Source organism: Sitodiplosis mosellana, unplaced genomic scaffold (genome assembly GCF_009176505.1).
Source record: "Sitodiplosis mosellana isolate CC-2019 unplaced genomic scaffold, AAFC_SMos_1.0 Smas_scaffold_6170, whole genome shotgun sequence".
Lineage (NCBI taxonomy): Eukaryota > Metazoa > Arthropoda > Insecta > Diptera > Cecidomyiidae > Sitodiplosis > Sitodiplosis mosellana.
The window spans coordinates 1664044-1682183 of NW_022601411.1; the positions used below are offsets into that span (position 1 = coordinate 1664044).

General features: G+C 36.3%; 2 protein-coding genes across 34 annotated transcripts in view; one reads left to right on the forward strand and one right to left on the reverse strand.

Moving 5' to 3' along the window:
* Positions 1-6871: 6871 nt before the first annotated feature.
* Positions 6872-11041, reverse strand: LOC129576084 (probable Ufm1-specific protease 1). Of its 2 annotated transcripts, none has more exons than XM_055460599.1 (5): positions 9578-11041; positions 9137-9337; positions 8577-8624; positions 8316-8477; positions 6872-7538 (listed from the first exon to the last, which is right to left on the reverse strand). In XM_055460599.1, the coding sequence occupies exons 1-5, from the start codon at positions 9701-9703 to the stop codon at positions 7398-7400; spliced, it is 678 nt and encodes a 225-aa protein (XP_055316574.1). In that variant the 5' UTR covers positions 9704-11041; the 3' UTR covers positions 6872-7397. The 2 variants fall into 2 exon arrangements, with proteins under 2 accessions (XP_055316574.1, XP_055316575.1); XM_055460600.1 differs by lacking the exon at positions 6872-7538 and adding an exon at positions 7726-8249 and having other exon boundaries at positions 9578-10282.
* Positions 11042-11222: 181 nt separating this feature from the next.
* LOC129576082 (probable serine/threonine-protein kinase DDB_G0282963) overlaps positions 11223-18140 on the forward strand; it is a 71690-nt gene continuing 64772 nt past the window's right edge. For 15 of the 32 annotated variants that reach the window (XM_055460564.1, XM_055460568.1, XM_055460573.1 and 12 more), the window contains exon 1: positions 11286-11565. The gene's annotated coding sequence lies outside the window, so the exon portion shown is untranslated. Of the gene's footprint in view, positions 11566-16168; positions 16416-18140 lie in introns of all 32 variants that reach the window. The other 17 variants (XM_055460574.1, XM_055460578.1, XM_055460580.1 and 14 more) reach the window with 6 other exon arrangements.

The window sequence follows — 18140 nt, forward strand, 5'->3', positions numbered from 1 at the left end:
ATATCTGACAGCCAATGACTACATTTCAAAGTCAATGAAGTTTCTACATACGCACATCGCTAATTGCATTAATCAATTTCTCTATTTGAATCGATGTCACAATAAATTTGAATATTATTAATAGCAACAAGTTAAACTATTCTCTTTTTTGTGTTCCTTAATATCCCTTGCTATTTGATGTGAAGTTACATTTTCATCTTTGATCAAAGTTTTTTTTTTCAATTATGAAAAATACAGCGCTGAGCGATAGGTGTTCAAAATTCGGTTGATTCATTTTGGCAACGTACTTAATGTGTTAAATACTTTACCAATTGTCTTGCGCTGATCATCCAATTGATCACCAAGTGAATCGACGGCACTTAATCATCTTCCCAATTAAATTTTACAACAATCATAGTTTTCCCGCCAATTTTGGTAGCCACATTTTTCGAACAAAAAATACGCTCTTGAAATTAAATTTTATTTTAAGAAATCCAGTGGCGTTAGACGTCAGTTATTCCTTGTAAAAATATATCTACATGTACGGATCTAATCAATAATATGCTTGAAGATGAATGAATTTTGATCAAAATCGATTTAACAGCTTTGCTTTAGCGGATTACGATTCGATTCGAGTAAAAACTACACACAAAATGATACGTAGAAGCACCCATGAGCAATGCGAATGGGAAACAATTTATTATTGATAAGTGAATTTATTATGAAATTGAAACAAAACAGAAAAATGTGTAAAAAAGACTGTTCACTGAATTTTAAATGTTATAAGGCGATGCAACTTCATCAATGTACTAATGTTAATTGCCATTATTCTCTGGAAGTTTGCGGACATCAATGTTTTCATATTTTGAGCTACACGCTCAACATTACATCCACTTCTGTCTTCACATGTTTGACCAGCTTCACATCCTCTTGGTTTTAAACTTTCAGGATCACAACAAATAAATATAAATATTTGCTAACGCAAGGTATGCCTTATCAAACGGAAAAATAAAAAAAACGGATTGCGTCTGTGTTGGAGTGCATCAAACATGCTCAGTAAGGCGAAACCGGTTGATATTATTACATGTTATTACACAACTTTTTGTTCGTTCCCCTCCGATTTTTAATTTTATTATTACGTGGGATAAAAAAATAGAAGAATTGATTTTACCACAAAATGAAGAAAATATTGTGACTCTTATTAAGAATCGATGCGAGAATAATAAAAACTATGATTAGATTAAAGTGCTAATCTTTTATTAATCTTTAATTGGTACACCCGCTTAGATCTAATTACATTGAAATTGTATTCATCGATTAAGAAAGAAATTATATATTGTGGTGTGAGTATAAGTTTAATTTGATATCATATTCAATGTGCAAATTGTTGAAGTGCCATAAAGTATGAGAATCCCCCTTGAGTCACCTGAAATTAGAATATTGCTCAAGATTTTATTTTATTTTGAAGAACTCAATTGTGCCAATTGCCTTTTTAAACGCTTCTCGTGTACACTTAACACAATAAAAAAAACTACGCTACAAATATACCGCGTGTATTCCCTGCGCACGCTACGTTCATACAATTTTCACGTCTACGCTTATTTTATACATAGTTTAATACAGAGTCGAAGATATATTTAAGGCATATTTTTAGCGTGAACCGCATGCAAAGCATACGGATAGAATACTTTGACTTAGTGTATTACGGAATCGATCAGTAACACCAAATTCGCAGAATGTAAACTGTTGAATAACAGCCCAAAAGCCCAGCACTAAAGCATTTAGAAGCTCGATTAATGCAATGGTATGCTGCAAATGGAAAGAGTTCAATGTCCAAATTTTTGTTTTCTTTAGACACAATTTCCAATTTGTGAATTCACCATTACAAAATGGGTCAATAAAAGTGCACAGCATATCGTTGAAATGCTCCATAGATAATACCCGCTAATGATTATAGAAAAAATATCCGAAAAGTCAAACACTAGCCTGAAAAAAGAGAAAATTTCAAATTGAATGGGTGACAATAATCGTGGCCCGCCAATCTCCCATAAAATAAAACCGAAACATAAAGTTGGTTTGAAATAATAGTGAAACAAAGGGTAACCACACAAAATGAAGAAAATTCAAATTCCGAAACAGCAAAACGCCGAAAATAAAACATCGAAAAAAAAAACACTGAAAAAAATTCCGAATCCAAAATACCGATAAAAAAACTCGAAAAAAAAAATCCGAAAAAAAATCTCGAAAACCAAAATGCCGAATCCAAAATCCCGAAAACCAAAAACGCAGAAAAATTAGTTCAAAGTCCCATTCCATAGAACCGGAGGGTAATACTATTGCTCGAAAATACTATTCATTCGTCACCTATATCGCCAATACCTTGCAAATAATGCACAAATATAAGTAAATATATATACTTACATATTTGTTGTTGTACTGAAGCGGTAGATGCACTGATAGTTTATCAGGGCGGCGACTCCATAGATGGCTTATTAAAAGTAACACATCGGTCAATAAGTCCCGAGCCTAACCACCAAGTGGCAACACTAATGTCAAACCCATATCATTTTCGAAAACTACAACCTTTTTTAGGAATCCAGTCAAAATTTGAGCCAAATCCGACCATCAGTTTGCTAGTTACAGCTATACGAGAGAAAGACTCCCGAAAATGCTTCAATTTTGCCGTTAAAACGGTATAACTTTCTTCTGATGCATTGTATTCAAGTATATTCATGTGGAGAGTTCAGAGAATGACCAGACCTAAAAAATACAATGGTTAGTGAAGCAGTTTGAAACCAATTTCGTTCAATTATATCACCATATAAACAGTTCTTTGACCTGGATGAAACTCGCATTTGAACAACATAGTTTTCTTCGCCAAATTTGCTATGTTTTATCAAGATTTGACATTCGGATAGGTCTAAAATGATGCATAAGTGACTTTTCATGTTGTTTTATATCTTTCCCACTGGTTCGCGAATATTTTTCTATACCTAAATCCACTAATAATGCCCGAACTCATATTTTGCGACCTTGGTCGCTACAAACCGTTTTTGGCGATTTCTACCCGCAATTTATAGATCGAATCTATTCAAATGAACTCAAAATACATTAATTCTAATATATAAAGGCAAAACCCTATTCAAATTTTACTTATACAGCTCCAAACGGGCTTCGAATCCCCAAAAAACTGTTCTATCTACTCCATATCCAAAAACGCGGCAAGGCTTTTTCGATTGAGTATTTCATATGCATATATCCATGCAAAGTTGTAACTATAGCTTGAGTTAGTTGCCCTATGGCCTTAGCAAATCTATGAACTATCACATTTGAGAATTCCGATATCACTTAACGGATTTTGGCAATGATTTCTTCCAAAACCACATATTTTGAACAATTTGGAGGCTTATCGACAAAATCGCTCTTATGGCTATGCATAAATTCAATTCTTCCATATCTAATGATTGATTTCGAAAGCCTAAGGATGCCATAAACTAATCATAGTATGGGTTTGGTACTCCTGCTCGTTTTTCTTCTGGAATACATGTGTCAAATCGAGAGGAGAAATGCAGTTTTTCCATGATTTTGGAAAATTGGAAAATTGCTTCATTTAAAGTGCTGTAATTAGCGAACTGATGGTCGGATTTGGCTCAAATTTTGACTGGATTCCTAAAAAAGGTTGTAGTTTTCGAAAATGATATGGGTTTGACATTAGTGTTGCCACTTGGTGGTTAGGCTCGGGACTTATTGACCGATGTGTTATTTTCTGATAGCTATTAATTTGTAATTTATACGTTACTATCGCCCACTGCACAGAACATAATTGATAATTTTTGTGAAGGTCTTCTGCTCTATCCTCTCCACCTAGCTATCAGAAAATACTACTAATAAGCCATCTACGGAGTATGTATTCTAGGATTTGTACTCTAGGCTGTCAAACCAGCCGGGTGTTAACACTCCCTTCGGGAGTGACATCACGGACCGTTTTGCCGATTTACCCAGCCGTTTTCGAGATATTTCCATGTGTACATTTGGCCATAGAAGCCAATACAATAGCAGCGGCGCTCCGAGGTTTTCATACAAACTTCCCATGTCGACGATCCGAAACAGGCAAAAATCGAAAAAAAAAGTTAAAAAAATTTTCTTTTCGATTTTCATACAGTATTTCATGTGCCCAAACCATTGGTACATCGTAATTCGCGCTCCTTATCACTTAATTTTCACTCCGAAGCCAAATCACAACCCAAACCACCATTAAAATGATTCATCATTTCAATGGACTCAAAAGTGTATCGAACATTTTTGCTTCAATTAAAGTGAAACACGATTTCTATAGTCCACAGATATTTTACGATTCACTTTCAAGCGAAGAGAATTTATGTTGCACTTTTAAAAATCAAGAATATTGTGTTGCGGTTATCCATAAGTGGTTCAACTTTAGTCATTTTTATTCCTGACCACTCATTTGTATCCTTAGCTGATAGCCATGAATAATTTAATTAGACCACGTATTAATTATACTTAAACAATGAATACAAGCACTGTCTGCATCAAACATGAATAATCTGATTAAATTAATTTCAAATGCAAGGCGAATTATCATAGTATGCATTTTGATTAAATTGACATTATTTATTTGATGAAAAATGACGCGCAATCACCCATAAATTGAAAAAAAAAACAACAACATGAACTCAAATAAGAAGACGTTCAGAAGAAAAAAATAAAGAGTTATCTTCGTCTTGAAGCTGATAGTTCGAGTATAGAAGTAACTAGTTGAATACACAGACAAAGTGAAAATCGTCAAAAATCTGATCGTTTAAGTAAGAAGAGAGCAAGATCCCAATCAACCGATGAACAGAGAAAGGGACAAAGTGTCTCGCCTACGCATTAGTTATTCAAGAAGTAAAAGTTGGAAATGAAAATTGAAAGCATTCAATTATTATGATCCCTCAATATATTGGGTGTATGCATTAGTTTTAAAGAATTTCCACTACAAATGGCGTAACTTGTACTATAACGCATCGGGCCATACTGAAACTATATTCACGTGAAAGCCACATCATTTTACATTAGTTTTCAGTAAGTCTTATTTTACCAAAGCGTAAACAACATAATTTTTTTCACTTACAATCATGTCAAAATACGTGCCGAAAAAACAGCATTTGCGGGAAGTATTACTTTTCTTCTATAGTTCGAAGAAAACTGCTGCTGAAAGTCATCGTTTGCTTTTGGAAACTTATGGTAGCTCTAATGCTCCATCGTCTTGTACATGTGAGTACTGGTTTCGACGCTTCCGAATTGGAGATTTTGACGTGGAAGACAAAGAACGGTCAGGTCAGCCAAAAAAGTTTGAAGAAGACGAATTGCAAGCATTATTGGATGAAGATCCATGTCAAACGCAAAAAGAACTTGCATTGGAGTTGAACGTAGACCAAGCAACCATTTCAAGACGTTTGCATGCAATGGGAAAGATTCGCAAGCTGGGAAAGTGGGTTCCACATCAACTGTCTGAAGAGCAGCGCAAAGCACGGATCCTCACATGCAAAAAACATCTTGCAAAGCACAAAAAACACAGTTTTTTATATCGAATTGTTACCGGCGATGAAAAGTGGGTTCATTACGAAAACCCCAAGCGTAAAGTAGCGTATGTTGATCCCGGCCAACCGGCGCCATCCCAGCCAAAACGAGATATTCATTGCGATAAGGTTATGCTGTGCATCTGGTGGGATATGAAAGGAGTCGTGTATTATGAGCTGCTAAAACCAGATCAAACGATTAATAAGGAACGCTATCGACGCCAATTGAATGATTTGGCTCATGCATTGGATGAAAAACGGCCATTAATAGCTCGAAAACACCACAATGTTTTGTTCCACGATGACAACGCTAAGCCACATCGTGCAACAATCTTTAAAAATGAGGTAGAGCAGCTCGGTTGGGATCGGCTTGATCAGCCCGCGTACTCTCCAGACCTTGCTCCTTGCGACTACTATCTATTTCGATCGATGCAGATTGCCCTGTCTGAAGTACGCTTTCAAAATGAGGAAGAAGTGCGAAAATGGGTTGATGACTACATAACCTCAAAAGACGAGGACTTCTTCAAGCGAGGAATCAACAAGCTGCCTGAAAGATGGCTAGAAGTCATAGCTAACGATGGCGAATTCATTGGTTAATATACTCATTCATTTTATTATTTTAATAAATGTATCTATGAACTCAAAAATTCTTTAAAATTAATGCATACACCCAATATTATGGTGAACATTCACATGTTTTGATGTATATTGCAAGCAGAAATGGTATTCAAATTGGTATATTGCAAGTGTTAAAATTTCGTAATAGATTACTCGGAATATGTTGTTTAAATTGAAACTCTTGAATCATTAATAAATAATCGACTTAAAATGAAATGAAAACGAATTCGAATCCATTCGATAGTCATCATAATGTAATCGATAAGTCGATTATAGAAAAAAAAATTAAACGAGAACATGAATTCAGTGACGAATTCTCAAATTAGAAATTTTAGAGCAACAAATTTTAAAGAACGGGTTTAAGGATTGCACTTTCGGTTTTTAATATGTGTATTGTTTATAACGTTTGAGTGACAGTCAAGCAGCGACGGTGAAAATGAAACAAGTTCTTTTGTCGATTTGATTATGATAAAGATAGACGACCATATTATTTAAGAAAGTCGCGAAGCGACCTAGCTGCAGAGCCGAGCGAAGCGTACCATAAATAAATGAAGTCCAATGAAAACATTTTGTTGATTTAGAAATTATCTCGAATCGTTATTTTCGATATCTTAAACAAAACCTAGAAAAAAGAAAATCTTCCTTAAAAAGGAATCTGTTTCTGCAATCCGATTAATCGGCAAATAAAAAATGCGTTTTTTTTTTTTTCATTTTAAACCTTTATTTCAACATTATCAACAATATTTATATTTTTCTATGTCAAAATAAATTTCCTCTCTCTCTTTATAGTCATTTTTTTAAGATTCTCTGTGTTGGTTTGTTTTCTCATTCTAAAATTCTAAAAATAAATGTACTAAAAGCACGTACAAGATTTTCTTTACAAACAATTAATTTTCTTTTCAATTTTTTTTCTCACCATTTAATGAATGCTTTGTGTTTCTTTGTGTTAAACCGATTGCTTGTTGAGTTTTTAAATGAACTGTGCACCAGCCGCGGATCTTTCTCTTTTCCGACGACGACAACGATAATAACGAGAAAAAAAAAAAAAAAAGAATTCAAGAACTGCGGAGGAAATAAAATGGCGCGTCATGACAACCGAAAGTAGTAAATGGACACAATTTGTACAATATTAAAATAGGCGTTGGAAGATCGTCGACGTCGCTGTTGACGCGCACAACAAATACATTTACATTGAATTTGGTAAACGGATTGAATGCAATACTAGTCACTCATAAATTTCAATTGAGGTAAGCATAAATTGTAAAATGAACTATCGACAAAATCGGATGTGTGCTGCCATCGTATGTAACCTTGATCAATAAGGTCATCCACCGATTTTGGTACACCAACATAATGTGGATCCTGTGTGTGTGTGTGTGTGTGTGACACCGACCGAAGAAAAGAAGAAGAAAAAGAAATATTTTGCGTTATTCAAAGTGATTTATGGAAAAATGTAAAAAAAGTTATCAAGTTAATGTTAGCTCTTATGTTCGCAACACCAATATTTGTTTTTGTTTTTAATGGAAATAAAGTAATATATGATAAAAACCTTTGGGGTACAACAAAAAATCTTATAATAGCACCTTCAAATACAAATTATAAGTTTTTCTTTCATTAGTTTGAACGTTTTCAAATGGCAATTCGATTTGATGCGGAGGAGATGGTGAGGCGAGCGACATTGCAGTTGAGGTTGTATGCGTATGTGGATGGAAGAGAGTTTTGTTATCGGAACACATTCTGATATGCGGATGGATTGCATTCTACGCAAATGGCTGCCGTCCATATGTTGGGCACTCCGTCGTCCTCGTTGCCAAATTCCAACATCGACACATCAGAACTAGATCTTGACCATTTCCCTTTCAACAGCAGCTGATCTCAACCGGTACGTCCTTTCCCTATTTACTTTCCCTTTCGTCAAATTGTCTTCCTCACTCGCTTTGAATGTGTGTCGCTTCTTAATCAATGCCTCTATAAGTGCCCATTTGCCTGCGATTCATGTACATGTGTATGTGGACGTTTGTGTTCAAATTGTGACAACATTTTGTATCGTTTTGGACAAAATAAGACGCATTTCTGGGAATCACAAGAATGTGAAAACACAAGAGAGGTGGCACAATGCCATCAACCGACTACACTTACCACAACAAGCAAGTATGCATCGTTATCGACTATGTGAATACCAGCAATCATTTTGCTGGATGCATCCAAATCGCCACCCATCATCACCAAACCGCCAAAATTTTCGAAATAAAATTTCAATATATTACTATACTTTTTGATGTCATGGCAACTTGGGATGTGCTGAAAATAAGAAGGAAACAGATTTTAAGCTTGTTCAAAGATATTTGATATAAAGACACAAATTTTCTTTAAATAAGAATAATCGAAATCATCGATTACCTGTATGCGACATGATATATCGTACAGTGTGTCAATCACATAGAAGATCTGTATGGAGAAGGGAAAAAAGCAAAAAGCATTTTAGATTTAATGGGAGAAATTTAAAGAAAAAAATTCGTGTAAATGAAAAAGCACATTTTTTTCAGAGATTTTCTTCAGACACACACGGGTAATGACGTGTGGAAAATTTTTGACTGTCTAGTCAATCGATTAATTTGGGACATTTTGACTGACTAAAAGTGATTGTCTCGAACAAAATAAGCAACTGCAGTTAACTTTAATCACAAAACACTCTTAGTCAAAATGTCCCAAATTAGTCGACTGACTGTAAGAATAACTAAACGTGATTGTCTCCATACAAAATGCATGATTTCAATCAACTTAGCCAGTTTTAGTTGTGTATCACTACATACAGTTACATACAACTGTGTGACTTTTAGTCATTTTATTTTCACACGGGTATCCACACACAATATCAATGTCACATGATTCATGCGTGCCCGATTTCGATTCAAAATCCCCAATTTACGATCAAAAACCGATTTTATCGTTCGATTTACCTCTAATGCACCAAGCCAATCCGTTGAATTGAGAAATTCGGGAGGTTTATCGTTGATATTGACGAGTGTTTGTTGAATCTCTTCGATGGAGGGAATATCATTTGTGCCAATATGATGATTAGCATCGACGTCCATTGCATTTCGATTTTTCGCTATCCACGAGCACATCGATTGAAGTGTCCGATAAGCACAGCCCCATCCCTATATCAAAAAAGGAGCGCAAATATTAAGTGAATTGCTCAATTATACCAAATTTGAATTAATTTCGCAATCTTATTTGTTGTTGTTTTTCGTATTAAATTCAATATTGTTTACAAAAACGAGAACAAAAACATTGCAAAAGCGGAAAATAAGAACTTTCTTGTTAACTTCAAAGGAAAAAAGTTTTTTTAATAAAAAAAAATGAATTTTCTTCAAAAAAAAAGTCAAATCATCACTCACCACATCATTATAGTTATCACAACAATAGTGAAAATATTTGAAGTCGCCCTTGCTAAAATACGATTTACCATGTTTGGAGGGTCTGGGAATTTCTGATGGCACAATTTGCAGTAGATCGAGAGTCATTTTTGGTTGTTTTTATTCCGCTCTCTCTTTCTCTCTGGGTTTTGGTTCTATTTTTCGTTTGTTTGGTATTTTTTAGATGAAAAGAAAAAAAATCTGAACACTGCAACTTGTGAGCACAGTCTGAAATGTAAGCACCTCCAGCAAAAACAGATGAATCGATGTTTGTGCGTGTGTTGGTGTGTTTTTATTCTATTTCCGTATCAAAAAACACACGAAAAAAACTTTTTTTTTCTGTTTCTGATGATCGATCGAAATTTTTGGTTGGAAATTGTCCAAAAATTCGAGGTCCAATTGATTGATTTAGCACATTGTTGATGATAATTTATGGCGACTCAATCGCACGCTCTTCGGTTCCCAACAATTATTGTGTTTTTTCTTATAGATAAGATCCTATTTAAGAAATCGAAGAGAACGAGATGATTCACTTTTATTTTCTTGAATTTGCAATTTTTTTTCTGGTTCTCTTCTTCTACTCGCACCTATTTGCATGCACACCAAGTTCACACATTTGATAACTAGTGTGGAAAAAAACTGATTTGACAATATGTCAATTGTATCGCATGAACTTGGTCACAGTTTGCAGTACAAGTGAAACGAGTTTGAACGATAGAGTTGATGGGTTAGACAGAGAGATCAAATCATCGACAGACTATGTAAATAACAAATATATAGCGAAAACCATCTGTTTCGTTCAATGATACATGCACCACAACAAATATGGCGACCGTAGACGTGAATCGAGTGCGTTTAATGGTCATTGGCAAAAAATTCAAATTAGATTTTTTTTTAATATGAATCGAGCATTTCCAATTGATTAAACAAAGAAGAGGGAAAATGAAATAAACGATGTAATTTGATAGGATATTGAAAAAAATCACGTGAAAATTCAATGTTTACATAGTTTTGCGATGCATTATTTTCGAATTATCAACGATTTGATGTGTTCGTGCACAAAATTACGGTTCAAATTCCAAATTTTCATCATTTTGCCGCGTGTCTCAAATTATGCAAAATTATCACACGAACACGACTGATTACACACAATTTCAACGTGTGGTTTTGGTTTAATGAATTCAAATTGGGTAATTTTTTTTCTGGCTCTCTCGCCGAACGTTTGAAAAATCGACACTTCGTCTAAAGTTGAGAAAAAGATGCGTGGAAGATGAACATCGGTTGCGAAGCAAAACAGCAACATTGTGCAAATAAATCGTGTTTCGATGATGTATTCTCTAAGCAAATTGTATTTTTATCGAATAGAACCGTATGCTGATTTGCGAATGTTTTTTTTTTTTCGTTTTATTCTCTCTTTAAATTCGGCACACACACACACACTACTACAGCATAGTCGACAACCGACATCGTATTCGATCTGTGGTTCTGTGTGCGCATTCAACGAGACTCACTCAAACTGGGTACGTGTGTGTATGTGTGCGGCTTTTTTGCGCTCAGCGATAGATTCTAGTTATCGGTGTGTAGAGCGACTCTTGCCGCTGTGTTGTTGTATGTTGTCGATGTGCGTGTTGTTTCTCTCTGTCTTTCTCTCTGGTGATATTGTTGTGTACGGCGTTTTTTGTTCGGTGTCCCATTCAGTCAATGAGTAGCGTTTGTCGGTGAAGGTTCGTACGAAACGGATTTTTTTCTGTTCGAATAGAAATACAAATTTGTTCAAGTGAGTAGTGATCAAAACAACCGAAATCACCAAAATTTTTGATAGACATTTCATTCAAAGTGTGCGTGTGTTTTAATGTGAATCGATTGAAATAACAAAAGTTTTTTTTTTTCGAGACACAAAAAATTGTTCGTTATTATGAACAAAATTTGAAGAAGAAAAAAGTCAAAATCGCATCAGTTTATCATCAAAAGTAATTGCAATTCAATTTTATTCAGTTTTTTTTTCTTACAAATTCTGTTGTCAAGTTTGGGCTACTCTTTACATTTGATCAGCTTATATTTTCTGCTTCATCGAAATCGATTTGGGTCTCGTTTTTTTCCCCATTCGATTTTCAAGTGATTTATTCTCTCAACCGAATGCCCCATCGATTACAATCAATATTCTTTGATAAATGCAAAGTGATTTAACGAATCGGATAGACAAAAATCACGGAAATATTTCTTTTTCGTTTCGGTTCAGAGTGAGATATCGACATCAGTTTTGTTCAAAAGGTTCTAAAGGATGATTCTTAAATGAAATTTAGTTATTCGTTTGATATGCATGCAGCAAACGTACCGGACCGGATCCGATTATACACATAAAGTTCTTTTTCGGTTTTATTCAAAACAATATCGTTTTTTTTTTTGTGCATCGCTGAAACAGACAGAGAGAGATAGAGGAAGAGGGAGGGCAAGATGGAGGAAGAGTGTGTGTTTGAAAGAGAACGAGAGAGAGAAAGTGGTTTTGTTCTTTCGCCAGTGTCAAGCACACACGCTCATACTGACAGACAGAGATACAGACAGACAGAGAAATCGAGTGTGAAACACACACAGACCGTGAGATGTGTCGCGTGTTTGAGTGCGGCATTTTGTGTGCTGCTGGTGTGTCGCAAGAATAAAAAAGAAATCAACAAAATTGATTACACACACTGGAAATAGATGCAACGCTTCGCTTTTCCACCGCCGACGACCATTTCACATTTTTGAGGGTAGTTTGATTTTCCATTGCTACCAACAAATTCGGCATTGATGGTTGAAAATCGTCATTTTGGTAGAGAGACTCTCTTAACTAGAGACAGACATATGTTTTGTTGGTGCATTAAGACTCGATTGAAATTCATTTCGCCATATGAATAAATAAATTCACTTAGTTAGCATTGTTTGTGAATTAAGCAGCGAATTTAAACAAAGAAACGAAGAAAAAATCCGTCCAGCAAATGATTTCCGTAGCTTATCCAGCAATTGCTTCCTTTAAACACCAAAAAAAAAAAAACAATGGCAGTCAAAGTGCATCATGTACATCACACAAAATTGAACTTGAAAGTGGTGTTTGAATCGGATAAATATTGTGTTGAACCGAATATGCTTTGATGTTGAAGTGCTGCCGAAAGATGATTGCTATGATGCTAATGCTGCCGGCATATCATTTTGTGATGAGTTTGTTTCCTTTTTCCTCTTCGTCTCTTGCTCCGTGTGTGTGTGTTGTTTTCTCAATTTTATTCTTGTTATTGCCATTTTTTGTCCCTTTATGCAATGCTACCACTACTAGCAGACGCAGCCATTTATATGGTGAATGGTGTATGTGTAAGCGTGCTCGTTCGTATGTGTGTGCTAGTCCCACACACACAAATGCATTTCCATCCACCTTTCTCTCGCGCATCAACCATTTGAAAATAATGTCATAATTAGACTTTTCATTGGGCCCAGTCGAAATCATCGATTAGACACACTTGAAGACGCCGCATCGGACACAGAGTTTTCAGTTTCAGCTACACAGACACAGAAAAAAAAACAACAAAAAATCAAAAAGAACCGACTAAAAGTCGCACAATACAAAGTTCTTAGATCATTATAATTATCTTCAATAAATGAGCGATTTGATTTGGCCCGAACACCGATTGCTTCCTAATGATTTGTGCCTTTCGGAAGTGTACTTGAGTGAAAAGAGATAGCAGTTAATTATAATGGATAGATAGAGATGGCAAGCAAACAAATGTACAAAAGGGGCGATTGATGCCCGTTCTATTCTAATGAGACACACATACACAAACGACTGAAATACCATTTGAACGACGGGCAGCAACGAAATATGAAGAAAAGATATTCCAAACATGAAAATTCATTTCGAAAAAGAGATATTCAAAACGAAACCCGCTGGCAATCTCATAAAAGGAACCACTGTTTTCAGGGTTCTTGTAGCTCTTGTTGGAATATGTTTTCCGCGCGGAATATGACTTCTACTCGTTTCATCGTTCGTCCCTCAAAGTCAGTCAGTCAGGGCCCAGGAACGGTTTTAATTTTTTATTAAGCCTCTTTTTTATGCGTTGTACATCGCATTTCACTTATAAATATCACGTAATATTTTGATGCGTATATGCGTAGATTCTAGGATCGATTCCCTTTTTTTCGGTATGTTAGTCTCGTGCGAGAGTCGAATGCATATCAAGAGCCAAGCAACCATCGACACATCGAAACACTGAAGAAAAAAAACAACAACAACAACAATCGATGAATAGATGATATAGTGAACAAAAACAACCATGTAGAGACAGAGGGAGAGAGATAGAGAGAAAGAAAGACAGAAACAGAGAAAAAAGTTTATACGTAATACGTGCGTATAATAATAGTCCTGGTGCATATATGCACGCATACCAAACTACATATCAAACACACAAATACATGGACGATGGTGTGCGAACGATATAGGGTCTAACCGATACACAAACATACGCACACAAACACATGTAAAATAGATATCCTCTCTACCAAATAAAATGGTAAAAATCAACTTCAATTTCGATTCGACCGAAACAGGACACACACAATTCGGTCGAGCGACAACGACGAGTATGGCAAAAATGGGCATTTTGAAGTGCGTATAGCCGAATGAGAAAGAAAGGGAAAGGAAGACAGGGTGAAGGAGAGAAGAGAAGGCAAAAGAGTGAACGAAATTGGAAACAATTAATTGAAAGTCAAAATTGTTCGAATTTAGACGAAGCGAGGTCGGGAACGCACGCACAAACGACCAAATGCTCAATGATAGTGCGTGAAAATTAATTTTCTATTCGCATAAATCGAATGGCAGAGAGAGCGTTGTGCTGAACAACAACAGCAATATAAATGAAATGCAATCTCTTTGTAGTCTTGTCGATTGTAAGCGGGCAATTTATTTGTCGCCTTGTGCATGTGTAGCACACAATGCAATTGAATGAACGAACGAGAGATTTATTCTTTTTGTTCTGCAAGTCTGTGCGTCTCTATCGGCACATTGCTTGATGTATTTTATATATTTTTTTTTTTTGCTATATATTGCACTATTGTTAAACGTGCTGCTGTGCTCCGTTTTTCTCTTTCTGTGTGTATGCAACGCATAGAAATTACACACACACACACACACTTAGCACAGGAGCAGCCACACATCGTTTGCAACACAGTTTAACACACACACACACACAGTCGATTTTTATTCCTGTTTTACGCACAGGCGATACGAGTATGGTAACTAAACAATCTTCGAGTAGACACATCGATTGCGTGTCTATGCCACCGCTGCTGCTGCTGTTGCTGCTGCTAAAAAGCCAACAATTCATTTTTGACTATTGTACAGCTGAGAGTTGAGATCAATAGAAAAACATACGCACACACTTCGGTTCAGCTGATGAATTCTCGTTTCTTGCTTCCAATCCATTGGGGGTTTTAAACGCTTTTTCGTTGGTGTTATTCAATCGAAACAATGTCTTGTTCGAAAGAATCGAAATGTTCTTATCGAAATTGTTCTCATCATAAATTTCGTTCGCTTCAGCCAGACACTGTAAAACATTTGGTTTTGCGACATTTCATTTCTATTTCATCATCTTTTTATGAGTTTATTTCATCTATATGAGTTTTTTTTTTCATTCTCTTGTCGATTTTAATTAAAAGTCATTCACTAGAATTGAAACAATTGTAGTTGAACGATTTCAGTTACTTGAGGCTGAACAGCAATTTGCTGAAATGAGCGTCAGCAAACCGAAAAAACAGTCGAGTTTGAAAATTTGGTGTGGTTTTTGTGCGAAACCGTCAAGGCGTCCATATTAAATCGTTCTCACAGCTGATATGGCTCGCACACATATTGGTCATGCATTTTTAATGCCTTTGCTTTTTCTTAGCTCATTTGAGTTGGTTTGCATTGAGTTTGTGGCACACACTGTATGCCCTTGATACACCGAATGCGTGTAGTGAACCACACTCTCAAACGCACACACACACACACACTCTCACACATCACTATCTCGAGTGAAACGAGGTTCGACGACGGTTGTTGTTATTTTTAAAATTCGTCGCTTTAATTTTTCGGTTGGCCTGTGCAAATATGTGTGCCATATGTGGTATGCATCGTTCCCCGTTTCAAACGTTTCACTTCCCTCGCCCGCGTTCCAAAAACCAGTTGATAATTTTCCGTCGACGAAAATTCACTAAAATAAAAACACATTTCCTTTCAACCTCATTAGAACATGATGGGTTCGGGTTTACTACTCTCGGTTTGGTTTACTACTCTCGGTGGTAATTCGATGGGGACGAACAGTGTCATTTCTTCGATGGCAATGGCGATGAACGATGCATCTAATGAATGTGAACTGTCATCGTTTTACGACAATGATATAACTCTCTTGGGGGATTTATGGAACATCTTTCTTATCAACTGACAAACAGTTTCTTTCATTCGTGCCTAAGCCAGCGTCGACGAGATTTTCAATGCTTAATGTTAACGTATTTTAACACCGTACCGGAGATTTGTTTTTATTCACTGCTTTGTTTTTTTTCTCGATTTGCCAGTTATGCTATCGACTTTTCGGTTGAATTTGCATACGATGAATAAATAGATTCGATGACGATCGCCTTCGATGGGCCTGGCAATGAGAGTAAAAGAGCATGAGAATGAAAGAGTGGGAGAATGATAGAGATAAGGAGCGAAACGGATCCATGTAAGACGAAGCACGAGGGTCTGAGAGAGAGAGAAAGAGAGTAAGAGAGGCCAAAAGAGCAACAGAACAAGAGAGCAAAAAACGAGACTGGACACCAGGTTATTTTTTTTCAAATTTGAATGAAGAGCCATAAATCATGTTACAAAGTTTTCGATTCGCACCATCGTTCATGCATATGTATTAGATACGGGCTAGAGTGTAGATGAATCTCATGAAAACGTTCAACAATTTACGATTCAGCAGCGCATATCGTTCATCGTTCAGAAATGAGTTGCGAGACAGAGAAAATGCCAAACTGTCACTGTTTTGAAATTGTGCCCAAGAATTGCGCTCCAGCCTTGCCGATCGAAAAGGAAAGATGACCAGTTGGTAGCATTTTGATGTTTACAAAAACGAAGACGACCAGCGATCCCAAGTGAATGGAGTTTTATGTGTGAGCGATGGTCGCAAACAATTCATATTGTCTACGAGAGAGTAACAGATTTCGTTGTTGCCGTTGCTATGTCTTCTTCTCATGTTGATTCAACTGATTATCTAGTCTTTTACGTTGTTTTTCTTTATTTTTTGTTTGTTCGCACATTTCTTCTTTTGAGGTTCTTCTTTTCATTTTGTTGGAGCCCGTGCTAATTGGAAGTTTCATATTTGTTGAAATCATTGGCAATGTGGCGCTGCCGAACTTGAAAGTAAAACATAAACAACGCAGCAAATGTACAGTTAATATTGACTTTTTAACTGGATGCTGCGATAAGATTCGTCAACCATTCAATGCTGGCAGTGCTCGTTGAACACCGTACGCAAATCATTGTTGCAACATTCAAAAAATCGCAACATTCGAATTGGTGTACCGAGTTAATCCTTATCTTCGAATGTTATCCGATTGGGTGGAATAAAATACTTCGATTCAAAATAATTCGATCGCAGTTTGAAAAATAGCTATCGGCGATTGATTCGTTCGTACGTGCACTTGTACGTATGTCGCTGCATCATCAAAGACACTCAATGTTTTTGTGTTCGTGATGTTTTCTGTTGTTGAATAGGGAAAGAAAGAGATGGAGCGCTCGCGCGCAAACACTAATCTTATCGCCCAGTGAAATAAAAAACTAAACCAAACGTCGGGTCATGAACAAACAAACAAATTCGGTTCTCATATGATCACTTCAAACATGCAGTCAGACTCTTCTATGAGCTATTTAATTGCTGTACTTTCAATTTTTTCTTCACTTCTCATTCTCTCTCTCTTTCTTTTGCTCCGTCCTTTTTTCACTCCAGCTCTTGACTTTGGCTGGAAATTCGGTGCATTCGATTCCAAATCCATGCTGAGAGAGCGGTGGTATTGAGAGCATTAGTGCATGGCCGAGCCAAGTACACACATTCGAATTGTGCTTCGCTATCGAATTGTTTTGAATCAAGCGGGAAAGAGATTGCTTTGGCTTTTGTCAATAATGAGTGCAGTGAAGCGATTCTCTGCGATTTGACTTAATAAATAGTGTCTGTTTTTCTCTCTCAATTTTTGTGTGTCGACGTCTGTTTTCGAGAAAAAGAGCGATAGATAGAGAGAGAGAGAAAGAGAGAGAGAGAGAGAGAGTCGATAGCTCAACTCAAAATGCATAGATCAATTGTGCAACGAAATGCATCCCGAAAGCGATAAGCAAATAAAATGATGAACAAAAAACAACAGTCATCGAAGTACTTACACACATTCGAGAGAGGGAGAGAGAGAGAGAGAGAGAGAGAGAGCAAGAGCGAGCGAGAGTGTGTGAGAGTTCGAATGAGGGGCAAATTTCTGGTTTTTGTTTGTACACACAAAACAAAGTATCGAAATC